Source organism: Tarenaya hassleriana, unplaced genomic scaffold (genome assembly GCF_000463585.1).
Source record: "Tarenaya hassleriana unplaced genomic scaffold, ASM46358v1 Cleome2, whole genome shotgun sequence".
In the NCBI taxonomy this organism is placed as follows: Eukaryota; Viridiplantae; Streptophyta; class Magnoliopsida; order Brassicales; family Cleomaceae; genus Tarenaya; species Tarenaya hassleriana.
This window is the reverse complement of record NW_010965372.1, coordinates 1,440,540-1,455,558: the sequence shown is the minus strand read 5'-3', so window position 1 is coordinate 1,455,558 and position 15,019 is coordinate 1,440,540. Positions and strand designations below refer to the sequence as shown.

General features: G+C 31.3%; 4 protein-coding genes across 4 annotated transcripts in view; 1 reads left to right on the top strand and 3 right to left on the bottom strand.

The window, feature by feature from the left end:
- Positions 1-697: 697 nt before the first annotated feature.
- LOC104811579 (11-beta-hydroxysteroid dehydrogenase 1B) lies at positions 698-3,547 on the bottom strand. The gene is made up of 6 exons (XM_010538310.2): positions 3,288-3,547; positions 2,421-2,613; positions 2,175-2,260; positions 1,960-2,091; positions 1,701-1,865; positions 698-1,205 (listed from the first exon to the last, which is right to left on the bottom strand). The coding sequence occupies exons 1-6, from the start codon at positions 3,468-3,470 to the stop codon at positions 915-917; spliced, it is 1,050 nt and encodes a 349-aa protein (XP_010536612.1). The 5' UTR covers positions 3,471-3,547; the 3' UTR covers positions 698-914.
- A 1,719-nt stretch (positions 3,548-5,266) lies between these two features.
- Positions 5,267-6,719, bottom strand: LOC104811578 (HVA22-like protein e). Its single transcript, XM_010538309.1, has 4 exons — positions 6,534-6,719; positions 6,381-6,407; positions 6,108-6,230; positions 5,267-5,572 (listed from the first exon to the last, which is right to left on the bottom strand). The coding sequence occupies exons 1-4, from the start codon at positions 6,578-6,580 to the stop codon at positions 5,422-5,424; spliced, it is 348 nt and encodes a 115-aa protein (XP_010536611.1). The 5' UTR covers positions 6,581-6,719; the 3' UTR covers positions 5,267-5,421.
- A 3,183-nt stretch (positions 6,720-9,902) lies between these two features.
- LOC104811577 (heavy metal-associated isoprenylated plant protein 3-like) lies at positions 9,903-12,575 on the bottom strand. Its single transcript, XM_010538308.2, has 5 exons — positions 12,469-12,575; positions 12,092-12,326; positions 11,534-11,739; positions 11,277-11,358; positions 9,903-10,567 (listed from the first exon to the last, which is right to left on the bottom strand). The coding sequence occupies exons 1-5, from the start codon at positions 12,475-12,477 to the stop codon at positions 10,077-10,079; spliced, it is 1,023 nt and encodes a 340-aa protein (XP_010536610.1). The 5' UTR covers positions 12,478-12,575; the 3' UTR covers positions 9,903-10,076.
- Positions 12,576-14,493: 1,918 nt separating this feature from the next.
- Positions 14,494-15,019, top strand: part of LOC104811576 (11-beta-hydroxysteroid dehydrogenase-like 4A) — a 2,870-nt gene continuing 2,344 nt past the window's right edge. The window contains exon 1 of the mRNA XM_010538306.1: positions 14,494-14,735. Within this exon, the coding sequence (XP_010536608.1) occupies positions 14,553-14,735 (183 nt within the window). The 5' untranslated portion in view covers positions 14,494-14,552. The remainder of the gene's footprint in view (positions 14,736-15,019) is intronic.

Here is a 15,019-nt window from a genome sequence, read left to right as displayed (position 1 = left end):
CTTATATACTTGCTGGACTAATGCAAATGAATATGTAACGATATTATGGAAAAAAATTGCATAATGAATGACGACAAATAATATAATTTACTAAATTTATCAAATAAAATAGAATACAATTTTAAATTTTAAATTTATTTTGTTATAGAACACACACAAAAAATCTGTTTTTTTCTTCACATTTTTAAATGTAATATAATATATTTTCATTTTTTTCGTAAATATATAATATTTTTTCATAATTATGTATAATGTCTAATTCAATCGTGGAAACATATATTATCTTCAAGGTCACTACTTAGATGTTTTGTTAGGACTTAGGAGTTTTGAGATTAGTAATAAAAAAACTCATTTCTTACGAATTAATCAAGTTTACTTGAAATAATTTACTAAATTTATCAAATAAATATAATAACATTTTAAAATTGAAATTTATTTTGTTATAGAACACAAAAAAATCTGATTTTTTTTCACATTAGTTTTGAGGTTAATAATAAAAATCTCATTTCTTACGAATTAATCAATGTTTACTTGAAATAATTTACTAAATTTATCAAATAAATAGAATAAGATCTTATTATTTTGTTATAGAACACAAAAACAAATCTGATTTTTTTAGTTTTGAGGTTAATAATAAAAATATAATTTCTCACGATTAACCAAAGATTACTTGGATTCTGTAACGTATATAACATAATAATGAACTACCATATAATGTTATGTTTTATTGAAATCTTTACGTGTCGTCTGTTCTTACAAACACTAAACACCAACACAGAGACAGAGAACATGTCCCAAGTTATTTAGTTTCAAACATACGAAAAAGAACAAAAACAACTATATAATACAACACCCATGTTGATCTTTTATCATTATTGCTTAAACATTTCGCATAATCTTGCCCTAATCACTCCTTAATCCGACTTGATTTGCGATGTCTTGATCGATTCCGGGTACAGAATCGCACGTGTTCCGGTCATGTCGAGGATTTTCTTGTTGAGAGCATCTTTCTCCGACGTGCCGAACCCGGTCATGCACAACAATCGGCATCCGTATTCGATTATCTCCGGACAGAACACTTTCCACAAGTACGTGACCTTAAACCACGACGGCTCGGTCACGTACTTCTGTCCTCGACACACCGCTCTCACGATCGCCCTCGCGCAATCCGTCACCGACCCGACGGGACACACACCTATTTGAACCTGCATCGCGAAAACATAACATGATATCGATATTATTCTGTACGGAAATACTAGAAAATAAACACGATATTAGAGATAAACTCGAATGAATATATCCTGACTAGAGAGTTAGGTATTCGACTTGCAACATGATTGCAACATGATAGAGATCGGATTTTAATATGCCTAAAACCGGAATTTCGAATTCAAATTCGGTTAATATGTTCAGATCAGATAATTACCCGTAAATACCAAATTATATATAAATAACTATTATATTTTGAGTTATTAGAGTATATATATATATCAATGATTTTGTATGTAAAAAATTATCGATCTAATCAATCTAGTAAAAATATAAATATTTTTCAATAATTTTATAAATTTTTTTATGAATTTTAATCAAAAAATTTTTAAAACCATTCAAATCCGGATATCCGAACACCCAGGTTTGGATTTTCAAATACGTAACCGGATAATGTATATCCTAGAAAAATTCTCGGGTACTCGACTTACATCCCTCATGTCCTGATCAACGATCATCTCTCCTTCTTCTGACAAGTACTTCCCTTGTGTAAGTTCGGATTCGATGTAACCAGGCGTGACGATCGTGATACCTATGTCACGGCCGAGTTCGATCCTCAATGTGTCGAAGAAATTCCACAGCGCTGCTTTGCTCGCCTAGTGAATAACCATCATATGGCATAAGCTTAGTTAAATTTCGAAGTCGGTCCAAATGAACACTGCCACTGGTGAACAATATATATAGACTCACGTTGTAAATGCTCATTCTCGGAGCGGTTAGCCATGCCGCGGCGGAGGACATTACCACGATCTTCCCGTTGGCTTGTTTAAGGTACGGAAGTGCGGCTCGAGTCATGTAAACCGGACCCCAAAAGTTGATATCCTACCCCGAAAACGGCAACAATGTTGAATACGAATTAGTGCTCGTTATTCCGGTAACAGATTTCGGTAATAAATAAGAATTACCATAACGGTCCTCGTCGTGGTGATATCCGTAACATTCTCGAACATCGCCATACTGGCTATCCCGGCATTGTTCACTAGATGATCCACTGCCAAAAAAAAAAGATGATCCATATATATATATAGTATTTATGTGTGGTAAAATGAATTCCGCATATTATTATTATTCTCTCTATTGCAACACTACTGTGGAAAATCTAGGTTAAATTCCGACCACATGTATAATTACGATAATACCCTTATACTTACGTCGTCCGAAATGAGAGATAGTGTCGTCGACGATTCTCCGGCAATCTTCGGGTTGGGAGACGTCGGCGAGAACGGTGATGACGTCAGGCGATCCCAACTCGAGTGCGAGTTCCGCCACTTCTTGGAGACGGTTCTTCCTCCGAGCTGCTAAGGCCAAACATGCTCCTCTACTTCCGTACTCATATGCCAAATGCTGCACATTTATATATAATTTGTATGCCGTATGTAAAACGGAGTTTTCTGTTTTTATTTTGGAATTAAAATAAGCAACATTATTTATATATATATATGCATTAGCGGCTATTATTTATATGTGCTTATTCGATCGTGGAAATGGCTCGTTACATCCGATCCTATGGGATAAATTGTTCGCTAAATCCTAATCATAAACGTATGTACATGAACAAAGCCCCAAACATTCACCGATCCGTGCAAAATAAAAAATATTTATTTTTATTATAAAACATTTAATAATAAATTTACAAATATTTAAATATAAGTATATTATGAATTATATTAAAATATTAATGGAATAATTAAATTTAAAAAAATACGTTAAAAATAACGTAATAATATCTATATTATATTTAAATAAAACCAACCTTTTAGCTTTATTTCAAATAAAATATCTATAGTTTTAATAGTTGATCCTCTACAGAAAATATTTACCAAAATGAAACAATAGAATATTTATTCTCGAATGACGATTGCAAAAAGTAAATAAATAAAGAAAACCCCACACACCACAGTATACTGTATTTATTCATTCTTTAATTTTGTCCAACAAGTACATAAATACAGAGGCCACATGATTCAAAAAATACGAAATTAAATCCGTATAATTAGCAGAAATATTAGGGAAATTACCTCGCCGATACCGGAGGAAGCACCGGTTATGATAACGACTTTTCCCTGGAGATTTTCCGAGAAAATGGAAGAGAAAATGGAAAGCAAGAACTTGAAGAAGTAAAATGGGGGCAAGAAGAAGCAGAAGGCGAAGAAGGTCATGAAAGGGGCCGTCAGATTCAAGAAACCATTGATTATATCCATTTCGACCGACCAAACAGTTAATCTAAAACTCACAAAACACAGAACCAGAGTATTCGCTCGACCGAATTGTGTCTCATCGACGTTATATTATATATAAATATATATTATTGTGTGTGCGAATCTTGGAATTATGTGAAAAAATTGGTGTTACGTGGCTGTTTTGCATGGGAATGAGAGGCCACGTAGTCTCGGCATGCTGCATACACGTGATGACTCTTCGTTTGGATCGTTCATAATTTGGATAGCGATCGCCCTTCTTCGCCGTTTCGTTGTGAAAATTTCGACAAAAGTTTATATTTATATTTTTTGGTAAAGGATAAGTTTATATAATTCGACTACGGTACTTTAGTTAGTAATCTAATGTTGGTATTTTGGTTTGGTTTCTCACTTCAATTTTGGTTTGATTTCTCACATCTCACAAGTTCTAGAATGAGGGAATTTTCAGCCATAGATCCAAACGTGTTTTCCGGATTCTAGTTTAGATAAAATTAACAACGTTACGGATAAAAAGTTTTAAGGTACAAAAATGTATTTATTTCTATTTGCTTGATATATTTTCTCTTTGAAACATTACTAACTATACCATTTTAATACGCTTTAACATTATTTTCTACTTTAAAAATAAAAATAATAGTAATTTGCATATTAATGTACAAATTTGTTAAAAAAATCTATAATAAAATAAAAGAATTTTAATCTTAAAAAAAATAAAAGAACCCTTATTAACTTTTACATTAAAATCTAAACTTTTAAACCGTTTCCAAACATTATAAATTTTAGAAATTATTTAAAATTTTAAGGTTTAATTTGATGAAGATTTTTTGAAATTTATTAAAAATTTAAATAGAATTTTTTTGTTTTTAAAAGTTTAAGATTTAATAAGCGAGTTGGGGAAAAAAGTTTATATACACAAAGTTAGAAAGAGTTAATATATTTATTTGAGAATTTCAAATATATTTATTTAATATATTTTTATAAATATGTGTATTAGTCTACGATTTTTTCAAAAAAAAAACAACCGAAAAAACATCAATTTAATTCGCTCCAATATTAGTAATAGAGGGAGATTCCAAAATACATCTACAACATAAGTTACCAACCAAAATTGAATATCTAAATTTATCACTAAATGTATGTACACGCGTATCTATATGTGTGTGTGCCCTAACACGTAATAATAACGTTTACAAGAAAATAGATCAAACAATTTTCTAGATACAAAGATTTTTATTGTTGGGCTCGTTTTGTAATAAAGATAACAAAGGGGGGAAAATCACTTGTTTTATTCATTTATATTCATTTGGTTTTGAAAAATGAACTTGTGGCAGTGGGACCTATTGATAAAATTCATTTGGGATTTGAAATATTAAAATTTCCCCGGTCATTAAATCGTGACCTTTTAATATATAGTATAATATTTGATAGTATTTCGGCTTGTATGGATTATTCGTTGGTATGATATGTTTCGAACTTCTTGTTTCACGTTTATATTAAGAAAAAACAGTTCCATTTCGCTAAATTCAATTTGGTCAATTTGCGTCGATTTCATTTACGCGGCTTAAGAAATTTGCTACGGTCGGTTTATTCCGGTTTATTATTCAACCTATAATCGTTCAAATGGAAAGGAAAAACAAAAGGAGCTTGTTGGAGCATAAATCAAACCAAAATACATCAGTTTGGTCCTTGTTTGATTTTCAATTCAGTTTTGGTCCGGTTTGATTTGGGTTTTTACACTTGAATTGGTTTGGATTTCATTTCTAGGTTAGGTTGGTCCGAATAAACATTAAAAATGATTAAATATAAAGTCTCCTAGTATATATTCGGTAGTCCAATTGACAAAAACGTTCATATTAATTAAGAGAAACACAAGAACAACTCGTATATAATAATTCAGAACATAGAAGAAAAAAATAGCGTTATAAAGATTTTTTTTACCGTGTTGGTAAAAATTTTACCTTGTCTTACGGTCTTTGGTTGGTATAATTCCGTACTTCATTAACTGCCCCCTCACGAACCGTTCGTATATGAAAGAGGCTCCTCTTGTTTGCGGCATAACCAACCAGACCACCAACACTAACTTCATCGTGTACCATATCGGTATCCTACGAATATTACAAACAAAAATAAATAAATATTTTTTAAAACATTAACATGACTAGTAAATCATAATTATAAAATTTTTGCATTTGTAAAGAGTTTATAGGACTCGAACGGAAGAGAATTTTAGAATTTTTAGAATTTAAAAACAAAAAAATAGGTGATATTTTTTTTTGAGTTTTTTTTTTTAAATTATTGGTTTTTTAGTTTTTCATTTTTTGTTTTAATAATATTTATAAATAAATAAAATATTTTTATTTAATAATTTCACTATAACAATTTTAGAAAAAATCAAATATACAAAATCTTAAAAACGTCTCCCATACCTAAATTTACAAAATTTTGTCAAATTGTTTATTATAAAATTTTAATAAAATTTAATGCCTTAATTTTTCTAAAAATTTATATAATTAACAAAAACTATTATAATAAAAAAATAAACTGGAAACTAAAATTCCATTTTTTTTTTAATTTACAAATATTAAAAAATAAAAAACCAAAAATCATAACCATAATGTATTTTTTTTTTGGTTCACTTACCATTCTAAAGCGGATTGGAGGATAAGTTCAGAGAGAGTGAGGAGTGAATACAAAATCCAATAAGCAAGCCATTGCTCGTCGTCTTCTTTTGATGGGCTCTCCATTGCTATCACCGACGCATATCTTTGGAGGATAAAATAGAATCAGAAATTAAATATATTTTTATCCACCGATTCAAAAATTATAAAAAATATAACATGAAATTATATATATATATATATATATATATATATATATATATATTTGGAATATAGAAATATAAAAAAAACTTACAGAGGATACAGCAACATCAACGCTGGCCTGCAGAGATGATCGAAAGTAAAAAAAACATGAGATTATTTGAAAGAGACAAATATATAGAATTGTTGATGGAAATTAGAAACAAAATAGAGAAAAATACATTAGAAAGAAGAAGAAGAAGAATACCCGGCGAGGACATGAACGCCGGAGAGAAAAGCCCAGAATTTACTCATTTTTCCCCAATTTTTTATTTCCCTTTAGATTTTTGGAAATTACAGATCGAGAAAAAAAAAGGAAAGAAAAGGAAAGCGCAACAGGGGCGAGATGAAAGCAAGTTTGAGCCTTTTGTTTTTGTCTGAAGGAACACGAAGACTAGAAGTTTCTTAACCACCCATTATATAAGTAAAAAAAAAAAGAGACAAAGATCGGTACGGTTTATATATCTGGTTATTGTCCGGTACGGATTTAAACCGGAGAAATTTCTTTTGATACGTTAATAAAACCCCAAACCGACCCAATTAAAACCGGATCGATTAAAACAAAAATCACTGTGTGAGATTAAACCTGAACCAAGATTATAAATTCATTTAATGATAACTTCTCCGGTCTAATCCATGTGGTTCGGTAAGTTCGGTTGGGTTCGGTCTGCCGGTTAGCTTCCTGATATGGTTGACAGGTGGCGAGAGGAGAGGGAGCGTATCGGATTTCTACACTTGTACACATCGACATCCACGTGGCACCGGCCAAGCCAAGTGATGCCGGTGGGGATTGTATTTAATTGCTTTAATTTGTGATTTCACATGCTTTATTTCAATTAATTCATTGATAATTTTAATTAATTGATTAGTTATTGTAGATTTTTTTAAATAATTTGGCCATATTATAAAACTTAACCTGAGAGGAAATGTATTGGCCTTTCCATTATACCAATGCCACGTGTTCACGTCTCCGAGGAAAAATAATATCGTGCTCCCACGCATGCTTTTTAAAAAAAATAAAAAAGAAACTATACTAAATCTCTATTATATATTTGAATAAGTCCATAATAAATAATTATATACTATACTGAGTAATATATGTGAAAGAAAAACAGAACAAAACAAAACAAAATACTCGAGAGACTAGAAATATTGTTTTGATTATATCGGATACAATGAGATATTCTATTATGTTAGTGTAATAATCTAAACATATTATACATAATTTGTTACAAGAATGAAATTCTGTCACAATCGAATCATAAGAAAATATCTTTTAAGCTCAATCGAATGAAATTCTGTCGCAATCGAAACATAATAAAATATCTTAAGCTCGATCGAATAAAATATCTTAAAGTCACCAATTGCTTCATGTGGACCGTGGAGACAATGTTTGGTGAAAAATATAGTCACCAATAGTTACAAGAATGAAATATTGTACGGCTAATGTAATCTAGATATATGAAACTATTGGTGGCTATATTTTTTCACCAAACATTATCTCCACGGTCCATATAACAATTAATGGGATGAAATTAGGGATTATTAGTGTTGGGATTTGATATAATTCTTCTTTTAAGCTCAAAGCAATATGTTGGTACAATTGAGCCCATAATTTTCAATGGATAAAATTAAAATCTAGATCCATAATTTGTTAAGCCCAAATTGATTTTCATGGCCATAGATTTAGCCCAATGGGTCATTCATTGATCATGAAAATTTCTCGTCTTTCATTTGTAATTCGTGTCTCTATAGAAAGTACACATTTTACATTATATTATATTCCTTATAAAATAAAGTTTTTCTACCTTTTTCATTTTGTTACATGTCAAACTCTACATGCTTAATATGGGACTTAATACAAACATATATTAAAAAAGGCCAAATAACTTTACAAACTGCATTTCTCTTGTCCCCCCAACATTGATCCTCCTTTTCCCATTTCTTATAAATTGATTTCAGCATCACAAGAGACACAAACTCTAAATTTTAAAATGCAAAAAAAAAAAAATATTAATAAATAAAAAACAATAAGGGGTATCCTAGCTGGAATGGCATGTGAGGGTTTAGGAATCTCATGGACATTGCATACAATCCTTTTTCTAAGAAATTATATGTGTATTTGTCAAATGAAATGAAAGCATAATGGCTCCCACTATTAGTGCTTTATGTGTAACCCACAACTTTTGATTACTTTCCAATTATTACAAAAGAAATCATATCTTACCCTTTTCGGCACAATGCTCCATCCATCCATCCATACATACATACATACATACATACATACATACATACATACATACATACATACATACATACACAGCCATTATGACATTTTTTTAAAGGAAAAAAAAAGAAGGCAATTTAATGTATTGGAAAATAGTCTTCAAATTGATCTAATTTCAAACCCTCTTACCTTGTTCTTTTTGTAGACACAAAGAAAGAACTCCAATGAAGTTAAGGATCGGACCAATTTCAATTGAATGTCATGTCACAATCATATTATCAACTAGAATACGTGGATATATGATTAAAAATCAGAAAATACAGAAAAAAAACTAGTTATAATATCGTTAAAATGTCAATTAACTATAAATCCAAATAAAATAATCAAGGTTTAAAAATGTTTTATGACCGAAAATTAATAGAATAAATCTATTTAAAATTAATTAGAAAATAAATAAAACAATAATCTCTCCTTTTCTAAATAATTATCGTTTTAGATTTTTTTACACTTTTTAAAAAACTATACAAAAATCACATATATTTTCATTAAATTATCTTCTCATTAATATTTTATTAAAGTTAGATAATTAAAATTGAAGATAAAATTATATATTTTTATAAAAAATATCCTAAAAATTTAAAACGATATTTATTAAATAAAAAAATATTCTCTAAGACGAACATTTGATAAATGGAATTTCAATGGAATGTTTTTAAAAAAAAAAATTAAAATTTTAAATGTTTTCTGTTTGGTTAAATTTGTATTTTGGAAAGTGAAATTTATAAACGAAATTTCCAACTTGTTAATTATGACAACAATGGCAGGTGGGCATGTGCTTAGGACAGTAGTTAGAGAGAATCTCTCCCTTGTATTATCAACGATGTTTCACAACCACATGTTAAACTTATCTCCATTTTCTTTCCTATTTTTTTTTTTCAATTTTTGTTGGGCTTTTTTTTTCCTCGCTCCTAGAAGTACTCAGATAAAAAAAGCTTATAGATGAATACTTGGAGTATGTATTCATTATTCTTATGCTATAATTATTTTTGTGGGTCCATTATGTTCTTTCCCTTTCCAAATTTTATCCAACGTGGAATATTCGTTCTTCATAAAAACTTACTATTATTTTTGTACTAACAACGGACCAAAAGAGACACAACTGAAGCAATCGAATAACCACATGTAAATGGCTATATTGCCATTCGTATCTTCTTTTTTTATTTGACATTGATGACATAATGTACCCTTTTTTACTAAAATCCATGGGTCACAGACCATCACATGCTAATAAATGTTACAATTTATCATGGAATATATCTATCTATACAATTAAAAAAAGAACCCTAAAACTCGTTTACTGATTATTTTATTATATAACCTCTAAATTTCGAAAGTTAGCCCCAAAGAACCATACGAGGAAGTTAATGCGACGTACAACTAGAATGTATTTAATAATAACCAAAAACATCTAGATGGCAGACGCATTTATTAAATTCCTAAAATGCCCCTGGCACCGACGCGTTATTACATCAGGGTACAAGCGTTTGGGTTCTCGTCGCTGAAAATCTGAGGTGGTTGAGCGTAATAATAAACATTATCCATTGGATACCTCGGCGGGCTATAATGGTAATAATACTCGTTCCTCTTTGTCTCCACCACTTTCTCCGTCTCCTCCGCCGCCGCCGCATCGCCACCGCTTTCCACCGCCGGTTTGGCCTCGCCGCCGCCGCCGGAATCTTTGGGCTCTTTGGCTTTGTCTAATTGATCTTTTTTGTTTTTCTCTTCTTTGGGTTTTTTCTCCTCCGCTTTCGCCTTCTTGTCCTCTTTGGATGGTTTGTCTTTGGTCTCTTTGTCTTTGTCTTTCTCCGGTGACATTTCCGGCGGCGGATCTTGCTTGACCACGGCGGCGTGTTTGCCGGTTTTTCGGTATATGTATTCGACCAACGTCGCCGGAGTGAAGATTCCTTTCACAATCACTTGTGAGGCCTTGTACTCTGGTTCCACACTCTCCACTCCTGCAAAATATTTTACCGATATTAATTAGTTTGTTTCACGAAAGAGAATTTAAAAAAAAAACTAAACAAGACCTTTCGTCTAATGTTTCGGATTTCTGTTAGGTTAGTAAATGTTATTATTCAAATAATGATAATATATATATATATACACATACACAAGTGTGACATGAGTTACACAAGACAAATAATATGTCTAATAACCATTTTCACGGGAAAAAAATAATATAGGGTTCCTTGGTAAAAACAACACGGTAAATAAGAAAACGTAAAATTCAATTCATTTACAATATGAGTTGGGTGGTGTATTGGAATTCTAAGATTCTTTGCAAATCCAAGGAGTCACATCAAAGTATTTGACTTTGCTTGGACCTCATTCAACACAATTAATCTTAAATAGTCTCTGATTACTTAAAAAAACATTATTCCCCCCACAAAAATTTCTTCATTTAATATATATATATATACACATAATTAGAGTATTATCTATTGGCCCTCTTGTGAAGGGGAAAGACTACTAGAGTATAGTAGTACACATACATACATACATACTTAGGAAGAGTCCAAAGAGTGGAATCTTAACTCAACTAAGTGTGGAAAAGTGTCCATAAACAAGTTAAGGAAATCGTCATAATTTATTTTTCAGATCCAAGGATGCTGAGCAGTTTTTTATTTTCAATTTTTATTATTCGAAAAGAGAAAAAGAACAAACCTTTCATTCTCATGATTCTCTTTTGGATCTCCATGGCACATGCTTCACAATGCATGTGAACTCTCAGCACCACTGTCACTGCCTATGTGGCCCGAAACCCACAAACCAAAAACGAGTTCTCAACGTCAGAAAGCTAACAATGTTGGATTTGATACTGAAAAAAAGCGTTTAATAGATTGACATGTAGATTTACCCTAAACCCTAACCATGTTGTGGCTAGGGTTTCGATTTTCATCGGATTCAAACACGAATAATACCTCTTCCTTTTTCTCCTCGGCTTTAGGTTTCTCGACGGCCTTCTTCTCCGGTTCCTCGGCCGGTTTCGGCTCGGGGATCGGAGAAAGAAGCTCCACTTGGCGGTTGCTCTTCCTTTGCAATCTCTCCAACACCTTCAATGGATCTGCCTTGTCTCCTTTCACAATGACCTTACCACTTTTACAATCCGTCATTACATCCTCGACTCCTGTCCATTTTTTTTTCAAGTTTGTTTTTGTCGGAATGTGAGATGGTATTACAAATCAGGAGATGCAAGTTTCATACAAAAATCCAATGAATCATAAATGCTTCACTGCACAAATCTCCAAATTGGATTCAGCGTAACTATCAATCTAATGTCATCTATTTCCTCAACGGCATCACCAAATTCGCATTCAAAACAAAATACGACCCATTGTTGGATCCAACTCTCATTACCAAAAATTCATAAATAAACCAGTAAATCGAATCAAATCAGATCGAGCGAAACGATTATAAGACTTGTGAATGCCAGAATCTTATTGGGAACTTAGTTTTTTTTTTTCTTCTTTTGTGTGTACCTTCGAATCCTTTGAGACACCGACGAACTTTCTTGGCACATCCTTCACAGTGCATGTAAATTTTAAGAACAATCTCCTGAGGCTTCTTCTTCTCCTCCTCCACCACCTCCTTCGGATCTCCAGATTTCTCCGGCGGATTTTCCGGCTTCTTCTCCTCGGATTTCTTCCCGGATTCTTCTCCTTCTTCTGGTTTCTTCCCCTCCATTTTCTTCTCCTCCACCGGTTTCTTCGCTTCCTATGAACCACAAACAGAGAAAAAAGGAAAAATCTTATGAGTGCCCAGAAAAAAAAAGGATGAGAAAGAATGTTAAGCGATGAGATTATATACAAAGATCTCTTATTTTCGTGGAGAGGAAGTGTATGAAAATCAAACAGACCTCCCCCATTGATGATTTTAGTGTCTACTAGTGGCAGAGAGATAAAGCTTTCTTCTGCAACCCTCTCTGTCTATGGACCATCAGTTTTGGAATATATTTATACACAGGGACGTCCAAATTATTATTGCCCATGAAATATATTTTTTTTCGAAAGGTTTTTAATTTTTTGGTCCATCATTGTACTAAATCGTTATTATATAGTACGAGTTTTATTCAAGAATATGATTTTATATTAAGAATTCGTTAAAATTGGTTACAGGCAGCCACCGTTTGGATTCATTTTGTAAATATTTTTTTTTTGGATTATTTTATTTATGACATTGGCAGAGTAAGAGATAAAAAATCACATGCAAGTGTCTTTGTGTAATTTTTTCCCTAGTGAATTATGTGGATTTTATTAACTTTGATAATATCTTAAAACCGCATGTTAATTAGATCCGGAAAACTATTAGAGATATAAACAAATTAAATCCAGTATATATCTGAGCAAATGAAATAGTTTAAATTATTTGGGTATTCTGTTTGTTCTAATTAGATAGATTGACAGAGATAATTAAATTAGAAAATCGATAAGGAAGCGAAGAAAGGAATCCTCTGTAATTGGGCTGTACTAATTAATGATTTCAATTTCATTTTTTGTTAAATCTAATATTTTTCATAATTTACAAGTATTTTAAAAAGAAAACCAACAAAAGAGATGATATTCTTTGTCTTTCATGTGAACTGTTGTAATAATTGTTAAATAAATATCATATTTTTCATATTTTACAAGTATTTTAAAATGAGTTAGATTTATCGATGTTTAATTAGTAGAAATTGCGATACTGATGGCCTCTTATTGGGGGGGGGGACATGTTAGGATTTATGTTAGGCCCATTAAAATCAAATTGTATGGCCTTTAAAGACGATCTTTCATATTATTGTGTTCTAAGGGCCCATATGATTTGTTTGGACATAAGCAATTGTGGGCCATTACAATGAACATATAGGGCCCAAAACGTTTTCTATACATATATTTAATTATATACGTGTGTATATATATATATATCATATGCGTATACATACTTTTGAATGGATTGATAAATTCGATTACGGTTATATACTAATGTTGGTACTTATGCTTTTGTTATCATGCAGTATGTCTGCCTTTTACTTGCAAATTCAATCGTATATTTTTCCGAACCATATACCATGCAAAATAACGGCCATAGGATAGGATATGAAATATTGTAAGATCATAAAACATTGTTCCTGATATGTAGTTTTTATGACTGTGTCCAAATATAAATAGATTATTAAAAATTTAAAATATAGGCAACGGTAAGCGAAATCAGATCGAGCATAGTAATTGAATTTTGTCTCTATATAGTATATGTACATATATATCATGTGACATGCATCTCTTGAATGTTATTAATTATTACATGGAAGATGAAAGAATATTTCTAAAAAACATTTTAAAAAAAAAACCCCTTAAAAAGCCCACAAAAAGCAGAAAGTCGCAAACTTCAGATCCTCTTCCACTTCTCAAGAACAATGCACCACATTTTTAATGGAGGGTCGTCTTTGGATCATCTAAAGTTAATGAATATACATATAAAATCTTTGAATAATATTGAAAAATCTTTAAATAACATTTTTAAAGGAGGCTCGTTTTTTGTATCATCTAAACTTCGAATACTCTTCCACTTCCCAAGGTCTGCTTTAAATAATATTGAAAAATATCATGTAAAGTTAATGAATATATATATATATATAATGTCTGCCACTGCCACAAAATGGTTAATAAAACATCATGAAATGGTTAACAAGTTGAATTATTTATGAGGAAAATGGGTCCACGCAAATTAAATATTTAATTATAACATAACAAAATAATACAAGGAGCAGTTAGCGAGTCCACCTCCTCTAAAGCTGGTAAATAAAAGCGATATAACCGAGAAGCATCCATTTTCTCTCATTAATATTCTTTTTGTTTTGGAATCTTTTTTTAAAAAAAGTTATATAGATGTGATATATATATATATATATATATGTGCAAATATCAATTATAACTTGTAAGTTTTCTTTCTCAGTTGGCTCGCATGGATCTGGTCAATGAGATCCTTAACATTGTACTTCCTCCTTTAGTTTTTCTCAGTCTGTTTTTGTTATCGCCATTATTAATCTTCTTCAACCTCCTCCGCCGCGTACAAGGATTCAGAAACGCCGAGGATGTCGCCGGAAAAGTTGTCATAATCACCGGAGCTTCCTCCGGCATCGGCGAGGTTACTACCCTGTTTTTTCTTTCACGAATCAAATACTCTCTTTTTTGCATTTATTTGTTACTCCACTGATTATAAATTTGTACAATTAATAGTCCAGTGGTTACATACATGTATGTCTTCGCAAATAAGGTATTTGGACTCGTGAATGTTTTGGTGAATATATTTTTCGCGAGTTTTAGGGAAAATCCCACAAAAATATTTAAAATTAAAGATGTGTCGAAAATATATATATATATATATATATATATATATATATATATATATATATCTTTTTATTTATATAT